Below are 19862 nucleotides of genomic sequence, written 5' to 3' on the forward strand. Positions count from 1 at the left end.
TACGAGAAATCATGGGGAGCAGAACCATTTAACTGAGTTCATATGTGACGTGCGTCCTGCATACTGCTAGGATCAGCATTGTCGAAGTCATCGTGAGTGTGATAAGTGAATAAAGATGGTGAATTTTAAGCTCGGTAATGAAATGTGAAAAATGATCTGATCATCATGACTAGAGCGTGCAGTGGGACAGAAAAAATCTGAGTACCCGACAGGAATTAAACCCATAACCCATGACCATGACATTTAACATCACAACTATAACGTCTGAAATGTATTTTATCACGTCTTACGCAAATATTTTCAATACTGACACAAAGAAGTATGCTTCGCATACACCAAGTTTTCTATAAAAATAAAATAACGGTTGTTTCTCCATATTTTTTTTTCGACATTTTATTTTTTTAACAGTACAATAAAATGCATTACTTACAATACTACATACTTACACTAATAACAATACACTATGTCACATACGGCCATATTTACTGGCATGATAACTGTTGCTTGAAGCAATACTTCTCCGCCAAGTCTTTTCGTTTCACCAGCTTGTGCTTTAAAGCATCAGATAAAGACTTATATGTTGCGGCAGAACCGCGCTGTTCTTTCCAATATAACAGTATCCCAAACACCCTTTCATGGTGTAAATCAAAATTTCTACATAGGGCTTGAAGAAATGGTTCCTCGAGTTTTAATCGACGACCAAGTTGGATCCACTTGTCGTCGATACTCGTAGCCAGTCTTTCTAATTCTTCATTCTTAGGCACACCTTCTTTGAGCAAAACTGAAAAAGAGTTTGCCAGTACAAACAAATTATTTTAGAAAACTCAAATTGAGCTCCAAAAAGAAAAAACAGTACCTCGTCGGCGGTCAACTTTCAAAAGACATGCGAACTCTTAACCTGAGCCCACGATATGATCACATGATACCGGTGAGCGGATACCTTGTTTTGACAGCTGACAATTAATCATAGCATGGAGGTCCAATATCAAAGATGTACCGATGGTAATGGTGCTACCCTCTTATTTTTCAAGGTATGAGGCTTAGCGTACGGACGTACGGACGTACATACGGACAGTCATGTGACACCCAAATTTTCTTAGATCGATGGGTTACCATATTTTGTAAGGTATGGGGCTCTACCTTAAGGTGCTACCTTGGTCTCTATCTCCCTGTGCTCTCTCAAGACTTTAAGAGAGCATTAATCTGCATGTTTAAATGTTCAAGGTGTCATGGGAGTTCTTGTTTATCTCGAGACAGTAACTGCCATTGAGTTCGAATTTGGCCCACAGCAGGGGCAGTGGGTTTAACTTTAAAACTGTACAACATTAAGAAGTCGTAAATACCAATAATCTTCAGTCCTTTTCTCCAGTTTTGCTGCCTTGGCTGGTGTTGTCTTGGTACCTGTTTCGTGAAAAACTCCTAGAGTCAGTGCAACACATGAGAAGACATCACAATTACTAGACACACAAACTCTTGATCTATACATGTAGCGTCAGTAGAAGAGTGGAAATATAGAATTTTCATGATCAAAGTGTTTTCTCCTGTTACCATCACTGGTGCATTGTATCTAACTCCTGTTATATTCAGTTTTGCACAATATGGCAAATATTATTAGCCTCTAACAGGTTTTTATGTGTAGCAATCAATCACAGTCACTTTTCTTTTGTTTGTTCATTGTAGTTCGAGTGTTTCCCTGCCTCCGGGGTGTAGCTGGAACAATAGAACTACAGTTACCAGGCATTACATCTAATTGAGAGCATCATTAGCACTGCGGACTTCTACTTTGGGTAGAGGAGCACAGAAACTCATCAGAGTGGAATGCCCAGATACAGTTATTTTGGACCATACCAAACATTTTTATTGAGCTTTTTACCACACTTCATTTCATCCAATTGATGTTAACCTTACACCAGTTGTTGGAAATAGACTGAAGTTTTGATATTTGATATTTCTGTAGAAACAGCAACCAAAAAACTTAAAATCGATAAAAGATTAATTTTGCTTGAACCAGATGTGATATAAAGGACCTAACACCAAATGATAAGTTTAACATCCATGTAATCAAGATCTTGGTTGCAGAAACTGAGATCTCAGTAACAAGGCCAGCAGAGCTTCTCATATGAACACATTGACATTTTTACGAAGAAAAGAGTGGCAAGGCAAGATCTCGGAAACCGAGCCAGCCCGATTGACGAGACATAACTGAAGGCCCTAAACTGCACTGGCCAACTGTTACTTAGAAATGTTGATTTTAACAAATGAAACAAAGCTAATTTAGGGCATACAACTGTAGAAAGTATTGTTAGCATCGCTGGTACTGGTAAGATTTCTGAGTACCTTTGGTGGAAGTTGGAAGTTAATTGCATCTTCACGCAATATAAAACTGACTCTCTGTCCTTAATCCTGAAGTCCAGACCCGACATAGCCGAGGCAATCGAGCCCTGTGTTATGTTGTCCAAACCTCCATTGATCGGATTCAACGGCGCATTATTTCATGTTACTACGGGACAGGAATATGCTAAGAATGTATCGATAAAAGCCGCAAAGTGCGCTGAAACAAACAGTTTGATATCAGCTTGTTGACGAAACATGAGGAAGCTGCGAGCACAAGAGAGGTTCCACAAGCAGCTGAAAGGTGAAGCAGATTTCTAAATCGATTTTCGATAAAGCATTGCTGCGAAAAGGTTTAGAATTACTAGTTCAACTGCTTACCTAGATAAAGAAGCGATCAAGTGACACCTTACAACCAGAAAACGAGAAACAGCAAAGAATGATATGATACAACCCGTAGAATAGCCTGCAGAACAGGCGTAATTTTTTCCGTATTTTAGGTAAACAGAGGTGAAAGCGAGCCGAGCGCGAGGGGAAAAGCGCGAATAAAATAAAGCGTTATTTTTTCGCGCCCTTCTCCTCGCGTTCGCCTCGCTTTCGCCTCTGTTCCCCTAAAATACGCAAAAAATTACGCCTGTTCTGCAGGCTACCCGTGGAAAGATCGCACAACACTGTAAATGGTTTTAAAGGTATAGAATGACTGTGCATAATCTCCCGTTTTGGCGGGCCGAGCAAGAATCCTGTGGTGAGGCCAGTGCGGTGATCGCTCAGGATCAAGTACCACGAAGTGTGATATACAGGGCGCTTATGTGTACCCGGCCTTTTTCCGTCCTGGTGATACACGAGCGCGGAGCGCGACCACGAGCGCTCTGCGCTCGTGTATCGCGTTTCGCTCTCTGCCCGTCTAATCCGCCTGTTCTACAGGCTAGGATCAAGTTGACCAATGATCCAAGATCATTCTGATCATGGTGCATAAAAGGAGCTGAGTAATCCGTGACCAGAGTGGATTCGTCTTTCCTTTGATATACCATGATCCGAGTGATTAGATCACTGATCCTGATCCAGATCACTCCAAAGAGACGCACCCTAAATGTAAACCTAAAATGTTCGTTTTATCTACAGTAACATTTTAACGTGTAACAGGAATCTCTTCAACTAGTTTGTCTTTGAACGTATCCTGTCATCTTTGAATGCTGTCGTATAAAACTAGTGATTCCTACCATACTCAAGGGACTTAAATAATTCAGCCATTATTTCGGTAACTTTTTTCATAGCAACAACACATCATTTACTCCATTTTAATATTAGTTAACATATTTACCAATACATAATGGTTTAGAACTTTTATTTTCAACAACAAAACTACTTTCCAATATTTTTCTATATTTTATCTTATAAGATATTTAGATTTTATATGCCCTATATTGCACCGTAGCTTTATAGAAAACATATTTCTAGTGAAATTCCAAAAAATGTAAATCAATGAAATAGGAACCTTAACTTTTTGTCAAAAGTTTCTCACACAATAAAATTCCAGAATTTAGACCATCAAAATTGGAGTTTTTTTTTTCTTTGTATAAAAACCTATTTTTATAGGTTCTTAAATCACTGGGTTCTTATATGCGCTTTTTACTGAAACTAAAAAGCTAAAAATGTCAGGGAGCTGTATATAGGTAAAGTCTGCATGCATGATCCGGAGACGAGCGCACTAACCATGAGGCCACCGCGCCTCCCTAAGGGAGCTGTATATAGAGTATATATAATAGTCTGGAATAAGGTCCACAATTGCAAGGAAACATTATAACTTTTGGTACTGAACTTTTCAGCCCTGATATATAAAGCGCCATTGAGCTGTGGAAATGAGCGCTATATAAATTCATGTATTGTATATATTATGTTGCATTGACATCTCCCCCTCCGATGCCCCAATCGCTACCCCATTCCCGCCGCGGTCAGCGTAAAGTCTCATATGAATGGCTTGATAGCCTTTAAGAGAGCAATAGAACAAACAACAGAAACAATGCCCCTAGCCCTAAAACAATAACAGCTGCTAACAATGAAGAGAATTAAAAGCTTACGAGAGCTGCCACACTTCTGGCGGTCAGACCCTTCTAGCCGTAGCCTTTTTAAAGGCTACAACTACCGAGATAGTTGGTAACACTTGGAATGGATATTGCCGGATTGAAGATTGTCGAGAGAAAAATCTTGCATCATTATCTGTTGTTCAGGTTAAAATATTGCATCGTCAAAAGATAAAGTGCAGTCTCCGAAACATCTAACCCCTAAGCACCCTTGAAATACTGTTTTAAAAATTCAGAAAATATGTTCAAGGCTTGTAAGACGAATGTGGTGTAAGCAAGTTTTTACTACTTAAGGACGGTGCCTACTAAATACAAAGGTTTTTGCGCCAGGTTAGGACCTTGCGGAAAAAGTAGATCTTTGCGCAAGGGCTATCCGAATCCATAAATAAAAAAAGAGGGTGGCCACGCATTTTTTCGAGATAATTAGCCTTGAATCTCAACAGAAATCCTGACATCAGCATTTTTCTGAAAAGAGATGGAGAGGATATTTCTTCACAGCTTTCTTTAGAATTCACCTTTACATACAGAAAAGCAAACACATTTATAAAGATCTGAAAACTACATGGTAAATGGTAACATAAAAACCATTTTTGGTATGTTTTTAATAACAAAATCGTCGCAACAGCACTTTCAGCGTCTCTAACAGCCTACCTCTGTTTCAGCTAAAATACAGTCTAAATATCTTTTGCTCACAACCAGAAACTAATCACCTGCTGAATAGGCTTGCCACTTCCATTTCATAACATAAAATATAGGGGTAACCACGTGTTTTTTAAAGTTATTGATCCTTTTTAAAACTTTTTACGGTAACTGTTACATTTTTTCCTGTAGCCTCCCCAGTAAGTAAAACATTTGCGTATCTCGCAATAGTTTTGCGCGCGCACTACGCCATCTGCAGCTTCATGTCTACAGTTGGATTTCAGTATAATTTTCGACAGATAACAGCTAGTTTTTTCAGCTGGAAGACGTTAACAGTTAGTGGTTAGCGATATGCTGCTGTTCTGGTGTTCCTGGTTTAAGTACACGTTCATTAAACTTGATTTGGTCACAGTAGGAAAATTTTGCTTTCAATTTAGTCGCGTACTGGTTAGCGTAGTTAATTGCGTCATGTCAACCCAGCGCGCGCGTGGCGCTTAAACCATGCCTTGCGTGATGCGCAAAACGTGTGCGCATTAACAAAAGTAGGCACCGTCCTTAAACGTTGAATTTCTATAGCGCGTTTTTCTAGCCTGTCACAGCCGCCCCCCACGAAAGAGAAAAATTGCTTATTTTCTCTTTTGGGAAGGACGGCTGCGACACATGCTAGCGTTTTCCCAGGGGATATAAAAGTCAAGATATTCAAAACTCAACCCACCCTTAGAAACGATCGGTGTACTAGACATGTTCACGGCCTAGAATGCTTGTGACAACAGACTTTTCAAGTTACTAGTAATTTAACCGATCACCCGATAACAAAGAGTTTACAGAATATCATCGCATCGTCAGTAACATTACTACCTTTCGTCATTTTTACTTAAAAGTTTCAAATGTCAACAGTACAATTAATTTCACTCCCCGACACGTTTTAACTTTTTCATAGCCTGCGTAGCTTGGCGGTTTAGCAAATTGAGCGCGCTAAGAAAGCGGCGAGGAGTCTGGGAGTCTTCCTCGCGGCTTCGCCGACTTGTGCGCTCCCGCTCAAATTGCTTTAAAAAATTGCTTAAACCGTCGAGCTATGCAGGCTACCTTTTTCACGTGCTAATAGTTTCTCGCCTTTCAGTTAGTGTCGTTTTTGCACTTGTTTTCCCGATATCACATGACAGATGGCATTCACAAACATCACGATTATATAATGAAGGCCCAGACACACGGTGCAACATTGTGCCCAATAGTCCCTATCAATTACATCTTGTGTCCATACTTAAATTGCTAAGTGCAATATTGAAGGGGAAAACAAGACTTGCCACTACACTTGCAGAAGTAGAATCTAATTCTGCATCTGCAGTATTGTGCGTAACAATTCCAGGAATTGAGCAAAAAAAAAAAATTGTTGCGCAAAAAAATGCTCGAAATGTTGGACCCTGTGTCCGGGGCTTCATATTGTTTTTAAACGCCAGTCCTTGAATTGACGCCTGATAAACAATGTTACGTTTTTCTGTGGAACGACTTCAACCAGAGCCGGCCGAGAAATTTCAACAAATGACAGCAAGAATTTGAAAGTAAAGAAAATGACTTTGTTCGTGGTCCAAGCAAGCAAGCAAGCAAGCAAGCAATCAAGCAAGCAAGCAATCACGCTGGAGCAGGCTGATTGTTGGCCGTTGGAAATGTCGATTTTATTTGGGTGGTAACCATATTCCAAGTCCCAGTGCGACAAAAAATAGAATTATTTCAACAGTTGCCGCCCTTAAACCCTTCAAGAGTGGCCTGTTGAGCTCACAATAAGAGCTGAGCGAATTTCAACAAAAACTTTTATCTACGGTTAAGCGATAACATGCTTTTTTCTACGGAAATAATTTTAAACTTGACGACTAGCTAAGTCTTTTCTACAATAACGTCCTGGGGACGACTCAGGATGGTTTGCTCTCGCTTGGAGGCTTTGAATGTTTCAAACCATCGCTAAGAGAAGGCAGTGTGACCACGGGAAGTCAGTCGGAAGTTTCACCCAAGGAAAGAAGAAAACGAAACAAGCCAGTAGCCAGAAGTAAACCAGCCTTCTCTAGTCGTTTAATTATTTACAAAGACATGTTAATCAAACATGATACAGCCGTTTGTGTCTGGCAGCTGAAACACAACTTCTCTAATTAAGCAAAAGTTATTAAGTCCTGGTTAATACAAAGTATTCAATGCAACATAATTCAATACCAGTGAAAAACTACCAGGGCACTTGCAACATCAGCAAGAGCAAAGGATGGTGTCTTTTCCAGTAAAATCAAAAGAAATCAAAGAATGCAAACAATACAGTTCGGCAACAAAGTTTGAAACCCAACAAAGTTGCAAGAAGTTGCCTACCTCTTGGAAAACTTGGTCATTTGATGATTCATTAGTTTTGATCCTAAATGATAATGCTAATATCTATAAGTGTATGTCTCACATCGAATTATAATCCAATCAATAAACTTGTTGTTGATTATATGGCTGATGGTTTCACGACAATAAGATAATTTTTATATATACAAATTGTGTTGATTGTTCATCAGTCCACACCCTTTGGATTCTATCTCACTTGGGTGTTTTGTTTCCTTTGTGGGAATTTTGCATGCGAAACTCTTACCTGTAACAATTTATTGGCCAACAAAGTCTAAAACTGTTTCAAAAAAATAAGATCAAAACTAATTAATTATTAATAAAAACATTGACACTGTTTCCCGAAAGATCAACAACTTCTTGTTTATATTTTTCAAGGTCAGTGGTTCATTTACAAAAAAAAAAAAAAAGATATCGCCAGCCTGTGTTCTCAATTAATGTTTTGATTGCATAATTAACTCTGCCCAAGTGAACAAAGTTGAAAATAGCTATTTGGTCCATGTGGCCTGGTTTGAGCACTCACAATGTAACATAACACTAGTCTTGAAAACTTACCAAAGCAGCCAAATAATTGCAATGTCAACTACTACAAAGTGACGGCTTCCTTAACTTTGTACCTACAGTAATATTTTAATGCACGACAGCAATCTCTTCATCCCACCATGATGAGCCCAAAAAGTGTCTGCGCTGGAGGCTAATGTTAAGGTAACTAATCTAATATCCCAACTTTCCAACTACCAAGATAGTTCATATGCTATGTGACTGACTGACTGAGTGTCAAGGGTAAATTCTTGAAAAAAAGCCTCTTAAATCAAAATCTACATTTAATTTCAATAACAAAATAGAATAACAGAAAGATTAAAAACAAGACAAACAGGAACTAACAATGCATAAAAACTAATGTAGTCTGGAATTTTAAGATTTCTCAAACCAGTCATGTAATTGATTTAGAAAATGGCTAATAAAAATCTGGTAAGGTACTGGTCCACTGTGAATGCTACCAGTCATGATCATTAATCACATAAATTCCTATTTGACATTTTTTTTTTCAAACAGGAGTATACCCCAACTTTCCTGAGTATCAAGATTTCCGCATACCATGTTCAGACATGTGAAAGAGAATCCCGCACACATTATGGCAGTATTCTCCACACATCCAGCAGGTGAAATTTTCCCTGTCTTCACTAGAACGTTTCCTACATCTGTGTCTTTTCAAAGTCTTATTATACTTGAAGCATTTACGGCATTGGTTGCATTTGAAGCGTCTGTCACCACTGTGAATCCTCATGTGTTGTTTTAACATTGATGATTGGTTAAAAGATTTGTCACATTTAGTGCATTTGTAGGGTTTCTCACCACTGTGAATCCTTAGGTGTGCTTTCAAATTCGATGAGTAGCTAAAGCATTTCTTACACTGAGTGCATTTGTAGGGTTTCTCACCACTGTGAATCCTTAGGTGTCTTTTCAAAGTTGATGAGCAATTAAAGCATTTCTTACACTGAGTGCATTTGTAGGGTTTCTCACCACTGTGAATCCTTAGGTGTCTTTTCAAATCCGATGAGTTGTTAAAGCATTTCTTACACTGAGTGCATTTGTAGGGTTTCTCACCACTGTGAATCCTTAGGTGTGCTTTCAAATTCGATGAGTAGCTAAAGCATTTCTTACACTGAGTGCATTTGTAGGGTTTCTCACCACTGTGAATCCTTAGGTGTCTTTTCAAATCCGATGAGTTGTTAAAGCATTTCTTACACTGAGTGCATTTGTAGGGTTTCTCACCACTGTGAATCCTTAGGTGTCTTTTCAAAGTTGATGAGCAATTAAAGCATTTCTTACACTGAGTGCATTTGTAGGGTTTCTCACCACTGTGAATCCTTAGGTGTGTTTTCAAATACGACGAGCGGTTAAAACATTTCTTACACTGAGTGCATTTGTAAGGTTTCTCACCACTGTGAATCCTTAGGTGTCTTTTCAAATCCGATGAGCAGTTAAAACATTTCTTACACTGAGTGCAGTTGTAGGGTTTCTCACCACTGTGAATCCTTAGGTGTCTTTTCAAATCCAATGAGTAGTTAAAACATTTCTTACACTGAGTGCATTTGTAGCATTTGTTGGCACTCTTAACTTTCAGGTGTCTTTTCAAACTTGATGTACATCTGTTGGATTTAGTATTCATGTGGCTTGGCAGATTTTCTGAAATACAAAAAAAAAAAGATATTGAAAAGTTTTCTGGAGTTTCTGTCGCTGCAAAAATGAACTATAAGCATCAAAAGAAATCAGAAAGTAACTAGGTAAACAGGAACAACATGAGTTAGACAGTCACAGCAGTAGTTATGCACTAGGATCAATTTTGACTACGCAAGTCAAAAAAACGCAAGCCCTTGATTTGATTCAGACAGGTTTTTTGTGTACTGACCAATCACAATAAAGTTCATGACATGCGAGCAAACCTAATAAACCACAAACTACTGGTGCTGTTTGTGGTTTGGTTTTCTGATGCCTAATTGGCTTTTTCCTTGCTTCACAATAGCATTCCATACTGAGTGTCTTTTCTATAGAGCATGGCAAGTGGAATATGCAAGATTAAAGAAATTCTATAGTTTGATTTTGTGTAAATCGCAAAAGCATTTCGAGTCATACTTTTTTCACAATGATAGTATATGAGTGGAGGGGCAGTCATAATTGGCCCTGTATAGAGGGGCAGTGGGTTACATGTTGAAAATTTACAGCAATCAATCAGAGTCACCTTTTTTCTTCTGGTTGCCAACTTTAGCTTGATTATTTCCCTTGTCCTTCTTGCTAACAGCTGCAGTCAGTTGAAATGGAAACAAAGAATTACAATTACCAGACATGATAACTTGTAATGGAAAGCATCAGGACATTTCACAATTTTTATAACTGTAGTGTTAGGCCTCGAGCCACTGTATTGAGTTTGAACAGTGCAAAAATTTTCTTAATAAAAATTAAAATATGTTACAATATTTAGAGACAGCCAAATCAGCCTTACACCTGTAGCTGGTTGTATTGTACACGTAGGTCTTCTTGATCTATCCTGGTCAAATTGGAATTTAGAAATGTTGGTTTTTCTGGAGAGAGAACCAGAGTTCCTAGAGAAATTTAAGCCTTCTGAGCAAGACAAGAACCAACAGCAATCTCAAACTACATGTGGCAGCAGGTCAGAATCAAACCTAGGCCACACTGTTGTGAGGCAAGCACTCGCACCACTACACCATCCCTGCTCCCCTGTAAAAAGGCGTAATCAATCATAATCACCTTTCCTTGTTTTAGCTTGTTTGGATATTTTTGTTTCAGTCTTTCTCTTTTTTGCTGCAGTTTCTTCAAGAGCACCTGCATTTAATCACACACAATTTCATGGAGGATGCATGCATTACTATCATCATCATTAAGTGTCAGGGTATTTAGCTAGGTGACTACATAATTGGGGACACTGTTATAAAATTGGGGCACTTGAGCATGAATATGCACAAAAATGCTTAGAAATATGAGTGAAAAACTCGGACCAAAATTTCCCTCATTTAAACTTGGCTACTCTCTGCTAAGAATTTCCCACCTTGATGATGCTTTTTTGGGAATTCTTCAACTGAAAGCAAGACCAGTAGAAGGTCAAAAGGAAAAAAAGGAAAGGCAAAAAAAAATTAAAAGCCTAAAGACGTAGGAGTTTACTCGTGCCCTGTTAGTATTTTAAAAGTTGGAAAATGTTTTATTAGTCAACCACTAATGGAAATAATGAATGCTTCGATCCTTGAGGGAACCTTTCCTAGTAAATTAAACCTAGCTAAAGTGGTCCCTGTCTTCAAAAGTGGTGAGGATACCGACCCCAATAATTATCGTCCTATATCGCTGCTCTCTATATTCAACAGAATCCTTGAAAGACTAATGTACAAGCGTTTAAAATCGTTCTTTGAGATAAGTGGTCTGTTTTATGAGTCACAGTACGGTTTTAGAGAGAAACACTCCACACAGCATGCATTAATTGATATAGTAAATAGGATCCAAAACAACATGGACAAAGAGATGTTCTCTACTGGAGTGTTTATCGATCCGAAAAAGGCGTTTGACACAGTTGATCATGAAATTCTATTAGATAAGTTGTACCACTATGGAATCAGAGGAATTATACTAGAATGGTTCCCAAGTAACCCAAATCGATGGGCATGTCTCACCTAAAGAACTAAATCCTTGTGGTGTCCCCCAGGGATCTGTGTTGGGTCCTCTCTTATTTCTTACTTATATTAATGATATTCACAAATCTTCTGATAAATTAAATTTCTTTCTTTTGCAGACGACACCACTATCCTATTTGCTCACAAAAATTTAAAAGTACTTGAACAAGTAGTTAACTCAGAGTTGAGTAAAGTTTCAGAGTGGTTAATTGTAAATAAGCTTACTCTAAATATCAAGAAATCCAATTTTGTTATCTTTTGTCCGAGCCAAAAGAAGATTAATAAGGAAATTAGAATCAAAATGTATGATGACAGTGCCAATAAGTTCTGTTCTCTAGATCGTAAAGATTTTGTGAAATTTCTGGGAATTCTTACTGATTTTAACCCAAAGTAGAAGCACCATATCGACTTTATCTCATTGAAAATAAGTAAGACTATTGGAATTCTAGCCAGACTAAGACACTTTGTTCTAACTGAAACTCTTTTAATGATTTATCGCTTGCTTATTCTGCCATATTCATCCTACGGGATTTGTGTATGGGGTCGCGCAGCCAAGTCGTACACTGGCAAACTACTTGTTCTCCAAAAACGAGCTCTTCGACTGATTTATTTTGCGGCCAGTGATGCTCATGCTATCCCTCTTTTCATTCAATCAAAGATTTTACCTGTAAATATGATCTATTTTGACGCGGTTGTGAATCTCATGCATGATATTTGGAAAAAAACTAGCCTCTTCGCCTATCAGAGCTCTTTTCACAAGGTCAAATGAAATTCATGGGTACAACACAAGGCATGTCGCAAAAGGGAATTACCTTTGGAAAGAAGTTAAGTTGGAAATTTTCAAATGCTCTTTTTCGAGAACTGGAGTGATACTATGGAATCAAATTTCTCCAGACTGGAGAGATTTATCTAAACCAATCTTTAAGAAAACAATTCGTAGATTTTTATTTGACTCTTTCTGATAGGGATGACTATGTTGAAGTCAACACCCTGACTCAAGTTGTTAAATTTAGTTCCTGATTAATTTTAACCCATAGTTTAGTTTATCTTTAGTAAATCATAGCTCCTAGTGTCAATCAAAATATGTAAATGTACTTGTATTAAACGGTTTTGTAAATCCTTCTATAAGTAGTTGCATGACAATCTTATTTTTTATTTATTTATTTATTTACTTATTTATTTATTTATTTACTTTAATATAAATATAGATGTGGCCCACCTAGATTAGCCCAGGCTACCTGCGGGTTCGTGTTCTTTCTATTATCAAACATTTTTAACTTAATCTGTACACCTATTTCTGTAAAAATTGTAAATATATGAGTCATAATAATAATAATAAAGTTGTTGTTTAGTTGTTAGTTGTAGGTATCTTTCTTGTCATGTTGCAAATGCCTTTTTGGTGAGTGTATGTATCAGAGAGAACAGGCTTGTCTTACCTCCCTTTCTCTTAAGGGAATTTGATCCTTTGTTTTTACCAGCCATATCATGTCTACAAAAAGAAAGCACCAAAATTGTGATTTAATTTTTATTCCTTCACTGGATGACTAGAATTTAATTTTTTTTTAATAATTCAAATTAAGACAACTTACATGCACATTCAGCTCTCGTTTATGGGCTTCTTTCAACATGCCCTTTGATTACAAATCAAAATCAAACAGTGAACTTTGGGTGAGTATGATTTCCAAACCAATCGAGTTTGGCAACTAAACTCAAAATTGAGCACAATCCAATGGATTACGTTTAACTGTGTAACTGAACTTCAGTGAATAAATTCACTTCAACAAAGATCATGTTATGGGCAGAAACAGAAATTGATGCATTGTGTGGTCTCAAAAACACGCAAAAAATACATGTGTTCTACCAAAGTGAGGATCTTCCAGGTCTTTGGGGGAACAAGGGAACATGAACACTTTATCTCCAGGGAACGAGATATATTTTTGGAATTAATTTCAGGAAACAAGGGTATCTTTACTACTAAAGGGAACTTTGAACACAAAGTCTAGTGGAAAATGGAATTTATTATGGGGAACAAGGAAGAAAAAATGAAATTTTCAAGGGATCAAGGGAACATAGTACCCCTTTTGGAAGTAGCTTGAGCCTCGAAAGCCTTGTTACTGATTTCAACCACAGTTTTACAAAAATCAAGAGTTCGGAAATCAAACGTTCGATTGACTTCGACTGTCCAGTTATTTTTGTGTGAGTTGGATTTTAATCGATTTCGATCGAACTCGATCCATGGATTGAAATTCAGTTCGATTGGATTCGTCTGGCTATGCCGGGCTTCATTCACTAGTGCGCTGTTCATAATTATACATGAATACCCGGAAAGGTTTTAATAACTGAACATGAAATGACTAATTTAACTACTCGAAATCAAGGAACTTCGGAATACCCGGCCACACACGCCCTCCTTAAATCTACTGCTCCCGTGGTCCGTGGTCCGCAGTCCTTTAGTCGATGAACAAGAAATGAACTAAGTGTTAAAGTGAAGTGCTACCGCGGTCCGCAGTCCTGCAGTCGATGAACAAGAAATGAACTAAGTGTTAACGTGAAGTGCTACCGCGGTCCGCGGTCCCGCAGTGGACGAAAGAACGAGGTATATTCGTGGATTTTATATACAATTATTATGTTAATTGTCACGACTGTGGGACCGCGGTAGCAGCATTTGAAAACACATATAAGTGGCCGGGTATTCTGAAGTTTAGCCATCAGTCAATCGGTGGCTCTGATCCTGTTTTATATAAACAGACCTAAGAACACTCATAACTAAGCTACTATACTTACGAGTTTGGAATAACAATAATCCTGAGAAATCAACCACTCCTTCAACTTTTCTCCAGAAACTCTTTATTTTTCCCAGTTCCCGCCGAAATGCATCACGTGACTTGGATCCACGGTTCATGGTCAGTGGCTGCAATCCGCTGACCGCATCCTTGATATGGCGGCAGTGGCGGCCATGTTTTCTGTTTCGAGAAGGTTCTTTACTTGTAATGTTCACTCTTCTGTACGGACAGTTTCCACAGCATTGAGACCAAAAGGTAGGATAATAACGTTTGAATAGTATTCCTTCCGTTTTCTCTAAAAGTGCTGCGTGAAACAGTTCATGTCAATGTGCAAGATTTCTGTTGGGTTCTCCTAAAACTGTAAAAGCGGGAATGCCGGAAACTTGGAAACCCGGAATTCTGGAAACCAAGGTCCGGAATCCTTAAACCAGAAATGTCTTTTTGAGATGGGAAAAGGAGTAGAAAATGCTGGGAGGTGCTGTACTGCTTCCGAAGTGATCCCGACCCCAAAATGATCCTAATTTTTCTTCGTGTCAACCCCAAAAACGATCCCTGACGAATTTATTCAATGGCGATTAAACATGGAACTGTGGATCGCTCAAAGATGATAAAAATAATGATGATGATAATAAAATGAAGCCTTCACTGGGACTCAAGACAATTATTTTCCCCAGGGTTCTCTTCCCACACTAAGCTGCAGGATTGCAGTTTATCAAAATATCTTGATAGAAATTATCATTAGTTTGATAATGAATATTATGATATTTTAACAATATTTTGGACACAATAGAGTGATAATATCGAGAAATCATTTTTATCACAATGTACATGTCAAATATCATACTGTATGAGATTATCGTGATAGTTGCTCAATAATTTTCTCTTGGAAATTCTGTAATTGTCACTATCATAATGATTAACCTGAAAAAGTGGTAAATTGAGATATCAAACTGTCACTTTCAAATCATAAGAATAGCATGGAAAGGTATAGTTCAGAATACCAAACTATAACATCACTCTCCTTCTCAAATCTCAGTGAAGTGACTTAATCATGTAACAAAGAGGAACAGGCCTCAGAGATCATGCAAGACGACATACAGACGAGAAACCATATCAATGCACTGCTTGCGAGCAACGAGCAACCTTAAAAAAATGCTACTTTTGTCAAATTTTTCTTTTTAAGTAAAACAAAAGGGTCACTATAAAATCTAACATTTCGCAAGAAATGAAAGTAAAATCTTAAACGTGCACAACTTATATTTTAGAAAAAAACGTTTTTTAGTAAAAGTTAATAAAACAGTCAGGTGTCATAATCCTCATAGTGTATCAACATTTTGCATGAAACAGGTTCCTCCGTTAGCTCTTATTACAAGGGCCTCATTAGCATTTCTAGGTACACACTATTTCGCAGTGGTGTTCTCGAGTTAATTCACTCTTTTGTGGTACCTATCACTTTTTATTGAGGTCATGAAACATGCTAAAAAGGAAGAGAAAAGTCCTTAGACAGTGAAAATATTGCAGCCAGGCCCTAAGAAGAAGGCAAAAGTGGAATTTCTTGAAGACAAGAAAACTTTGGCCGACAATGGCAAGGGATTGTGCATACTGGTACCCATTCTCTTACCCTGCTTATTTCTCTCTGTTTTACCCATTTCTCATGAGCAGTGAAGACTGCTCTAAAAACGCACACTGAAGTTCAACAAGGAGAACATGAATGTTACACTATTATTGCTCTGGAATTCCCACAAAAAACATAATCACTCATTGTGAATGCTAGGGGTGCCATGATTTCATTGGCTGGCAGCATATTCTGTTGGCATGTGTCCAACTAAAGGCATGACATGTTTACAACTCTTTAAACAGTGATAGCTTGCAACAGTTTTTCACAAGAATACCATCTCTTTTAATGAATTAATAGGGTATGTAGAATTGGCAGATTTTCATTTGGCTAGAACATGAGGATCAAAAGTGTGTCAGGGATTTTTTATAGTATGAATAGTTTTCTCGTGACGGCCACAAACGCAAGAGGGTCAGCAAATTATTCGATGTTATAACTTTACAGATCTGTATTTAAAAGATAACCAATAAGGATACATGAAAACCCTGACGCACTTTGAGAGACTGATACTTGCTGAATTAACACTGTGCAGTATTTAAACATCACTGCTGGCACTTGATACCGGATTAATTCGGTGGATTGACAATTGGTTGTTTTCCGTTTCTCAGCTTCTTTCTTCTTAACAAAGGCACGACCGAAACAGTGGATATTTTTTTCCGAATTCTACAGTTCATGACCTTTCTAATGCTGTATAGTTATTGGTAGTTTCCTTGAAAACAATGCAGCTACAATTTTTTTCTGAAGGACACCCGCTAAGGTACATGTATTGTGTAACCGTAAGGATGGAGATTACAAACAACGAACTTGAAAAGTTTAAGCTAAACTCTTCAACATGCACAAACTGTGACATAGCTCCTTTAAGGGTTAAACTTTACAGGTTGGGATGTTAAAATTTTGTGATAAATTATTTGGGTATCCAAAATAATAGGCCTGAAAGTTCAGAGGCCTACATTCAGATTAACAGTACATGTAAGAGAAATATTCTTATGAGTATATATCTCAACCTATAAATGCTTAATCATTGGGCTTTATGTAGGTGACTTTTGTTTTGTTTGGAATTATTTCTTATTATGTGAGGGAGTTGTTGAAGAGTGCCCAAATTTTGGTCGAAAATTAACCTCACCTGACTTTTGTGTCTGTGAGGGAGTTAATGAAAATCTTCCAAAATTTGGGTTAAAATTAACCTCACAGGATCCTCAGGACACTGATATCTAGAACTTGGGTGAATTTTGGCATTTTCCAGAAGTCTGCATAAGGACTTTGTGGGTGGAATTTTAGGAAAATTGGCCGACCCTCATTTCTAAGTCTGCCACAGTCTCTCAGGCAGAGGCTCTTAACTGGAATAAAAAGGTGAAATTTAGTGTCCTTGAAGTATTACTGAATTATCATCCCTTTGAAATTTATTTCTTCATTTGTTGTTGATATTTCTCAACAAGAGACCATGATATCATAATCTCTTTGTTGCAATCATGTCTTCCTCATTTTGTATTTTTAACAACATTCTAATGCTGACTGCTCCCAGTACTCCCATATGTAAACTGTATGTGGGTACATGCTGCTGTGAAGAGTATGGTTTTCAGGCAGTTTATTCTGAGAAGGGGTATAGAAATCAATAATAATAATAATAGTCTAGAATAGGGTACATTGGTCTAGAATAGGGAAAATCAGCAAAAATACGAAAAGAGGAAGACATGATTGCGACCAAAAGATTGTGATATTATAGTCTCTTGTTGAAACATATTAACAAATGAAAAAATTAATTTCAGAATAGGTAGAGTAGGGTACAATTTACCAGGAAAGTGGCCAGTCTATGAATAATTTATGAGAGATGAGCTGAATTTAATTCTGCCAAAGTTTGCTCATCCTCTTTACTTTTTTTTTCTTGTCAGGCTTTTTGGCACTTCCATAAATAAATATTATTAGAAAAAAATAGTCAATGATTTTGCATTTTAGTTTGCAACTTTTTCACTGCAAAACATTACCAGTCTGGATGCCAGTCTAGATGGGAAAATCTAGACCACTTTCAATATTGATTTCAACCAATCAAATTTGTGAATTCTGTAGTTCCCAGTCCTTGTGAGACACAGCCATATAATAAATTGTGTTATAAATATATTTAGGTTGTAGGTTGTTTCAATACAAAGTCATTTCACATTGTAATTTGTTGCACTCAGGCAAGTACATGTAGGTTAAGTCTGCACACAAGCCAAGTGGCCCATCAGGCCAGAGCTTTGCCCGGTTTTTGTAGCATGAAGTAACTAGGAGTAGTCCATTACAGGGTGAGAGTAATGTGTCTTGCCCAAGAACACAACACAATGTCCCTGGCCAGGGCTCAAACCCGGACTGCTTGCTCCAGAGTCGAGCTCACTAACCATGAGGCCACCACACCTCCCACACCCAGGAAAGTAGCATAGCCAGAATTCTGTAATTCTGGTTTTGCGATTTTGTCCTGGGAGATATCTAAGTAGTTTGAAAGCCATTGTGAAGTTCTAGTTCTTATAATATCGATTTTGTCTCTATTTAGCTTTGGAATTCACCAAGATCGCGAGGTTAACTAGTGTCGTGAAGTCTCAGACATCAATGTTTTCCACATGCAACATACAGGCAAATGAATGGAAAACTGGCGTGCAAAGGATAAAGATTCTGCAAAGACATCTTGGAGTCACTAGAAGTATTTACAGTTTTGATTCTGTTTCAAATTCTGTGAAGCAAGCAGGACCGATTCAGAGTCCCTGTGGTTTAGTTATACCCACAAGATCGGTCAATTCCCGCAATAAACATGGTAAACCAAAAACTGTCAAGGCTGTTGCAAAGAGGTTTTTCAGAACAGGAAATGGACAGCTGAAATATTGGCCACCAGGAAAAAATCACAACATGATGAAAAAAGGACCCAGAAAAAGTCGCAAACTGAGACAGCCACGGTTATGTAACAAGCAGCAGCGGAAATTGTTGAACAAGATGTTAGGCCGCTATTGTTAACATACTTCTAACCTTACTAGAGTTACATGTCTGAGGTAATGCAATGGTTATGAGTGAAATTGGTAAACATTTTTCATTTCCTGCGAAAACTGTGCTTGTCAAAGCCAAGAAAGTAACCGCACCTTGGCCATGGGTAGGAAAAAACTCATTTTCAACACACATTTACAAACTATCTGTGATCAGATATATGCGACTGTAGCTGCACAAAACTAGTTCTATATGGAAACCAACTGATGACCAATCTAGTTTTGTAGTGACTCACATATATTATGTTATTGTGTGTAGAGAGTAAAATCAAATCAGCATTTTGGGGTTTGTTGTGCTATGTGGTGATCAAATGAACTAACATGTTGCATAATGCAAGACTGTTCTGCGTGCTTAAACACTAACCCGGAGATCATCCAGTGTGTTCCATTAGGGTTGTAAACTGTTCCAATGTTTTAACAAAACGATGTCGAATCAAAACGGGTTGTGTCGAATTAGCGCATAAGACAATGAGTGTTCCCATATTATTTTGTGGAAACAACAGACTTAATTCTTGTTCTTTATTGATCTTGCTAATTTACAAACACTTAACATCAGAAAAAATACTGTACAATTACCAGGTATGAATTAAAACAACCTCTTGTTGTTTCAAGACCTTTCAGGACTTTAAAACTTAATTATTTACGAAAACGGGGTGAATCAAGATGCAACATCAAAGCAGAGGTTACACTAAGGGCATGCAAGGCATTGAGGAAATTGACCGTCTTTGAGAACGATTTTTTCCGCCTGGGTTTTTTTATATTTAAAAACGTTGTGCTCAAAAAAACAAAAATTGACTGATTGCCTTTTAGCTCAAAATCGTAATGAAACCTTTGCTTACATGTCTCATGTACTTATTTATTTT

The 19862-nt window shown here is 37.8% G+C and overlaps 2 protein-coding genes across 5 annotated transcripts; one reads left to right on the top strand and one right to left on the bottom strand.

Annotated features, from left to right (window-relative positions):
* Window positions 1-264: 264 nt before the first annotated feature.
* LOC145477804 (uncharacterized) lies at window positions 265-14463 on the bottom strand. Of its 4 annotated transcripts, XM_081455635.1 has the most exons (9): window positions 14381-14436; window positions 13186-13227; window positions 13033-13085; window positions 10686-10760; window positions 10159-10218; window positions 8514-9605; window positions 7401-7443; window positions 1344-1401; window positions 265-781 (listed from the first exon to the last, which is right to left on the bottom strand). In XM_081455635.1, the coding sequence occupies exons 2-8, from the start codon at window positions 13191-13193 to the stop codon at window positions 1353-1355; spliced, it is 1380 nt and encodes a 459-aa protein (XP_081311761.1). In that variant the 5' UTR covers window positions 13194-13227; window positions 14381-14436; the 3' UTR covers window positions 265-781; window positions 1344-1352. The 4 variants fall into 4 exon arrangements, with proteins under 4 accessions (XP_081311761.1, XP_081311765.1, XP_081311763.1 ...); XM_081455639.1 differs by lacking the exon at window positions 13186-13227 and having other exon boundaries at window positions 14381-14463; XM_081455637.1 differs by lacking the exon at window positions 7401-7443.
* Window positions 14459-19420, top strand: LOC145477827 (uncharacterized). Its single transcript, XM_081455672.1, has 2 exons — window positions 14459-14634; window positions 18519-19420. Exons 1-2 carry the CDS (start codon window positions 14535-14537, stop codon window positions 18971-18973), a joined length of 555 nt encoding a protein of 184 aa, XP_081311798.1. The 5' UTR covers window positions 14459-14534; the 3' UTR covers window positions 18974-19420.
* Window positions 19421-19862: the final 442 nt, after the last annotated feature.

The sequence above is a fragment of the Orbicella franksi genome, chromosome 2, assembly GCF_964199315.1.
Source record: "Orbicella franksi chromosome 2, jaOrbFran1.1, whole genome shotgun sequence".
NCBI classification, from domain to species: domain Eukaryota; kingdom Metazoa; phylum Cnidaria; class Anthozoa; order Scleractinia; family Merulinidae; genus Orbicella; species Orbicella franksi.

Excerpts from the sequence above, each read along its gene's own strand:
- LOC145477827 (XM_081455672.1), top strand. The coding sequence starts at position 14,535 with ATGGCGGCAGTGGCGGCCATGTTTTCTGTTTCGAGAAGGTTCTTTACT. Across the intron at positions 14,635-18,518 it reads CACAGCATTGAGACCAAAAG|CTTTGGAATTCACCAAGATC; the intron begins GTAGGATAATAA and ends GTCTCTATTTAG.
- LOC145477804 (XM_081455636.1), bottom strand. Across the intron at positions 10,219-10,685 it reads ACAAGCTAAAACAAGGAAAG|CTGTTAGCAAGAAGGACAAG; the intron begins GTGATTATGATT and ends AACTGACTGCAG. Across the intron at positions 9,606-10,158 it reads TGGCAACCAGAAGAAAAAAG|AAAATCTGCCAAGCCACATG; the intron begins GTGACTCTGATT and ends TTTGTATTTCAG.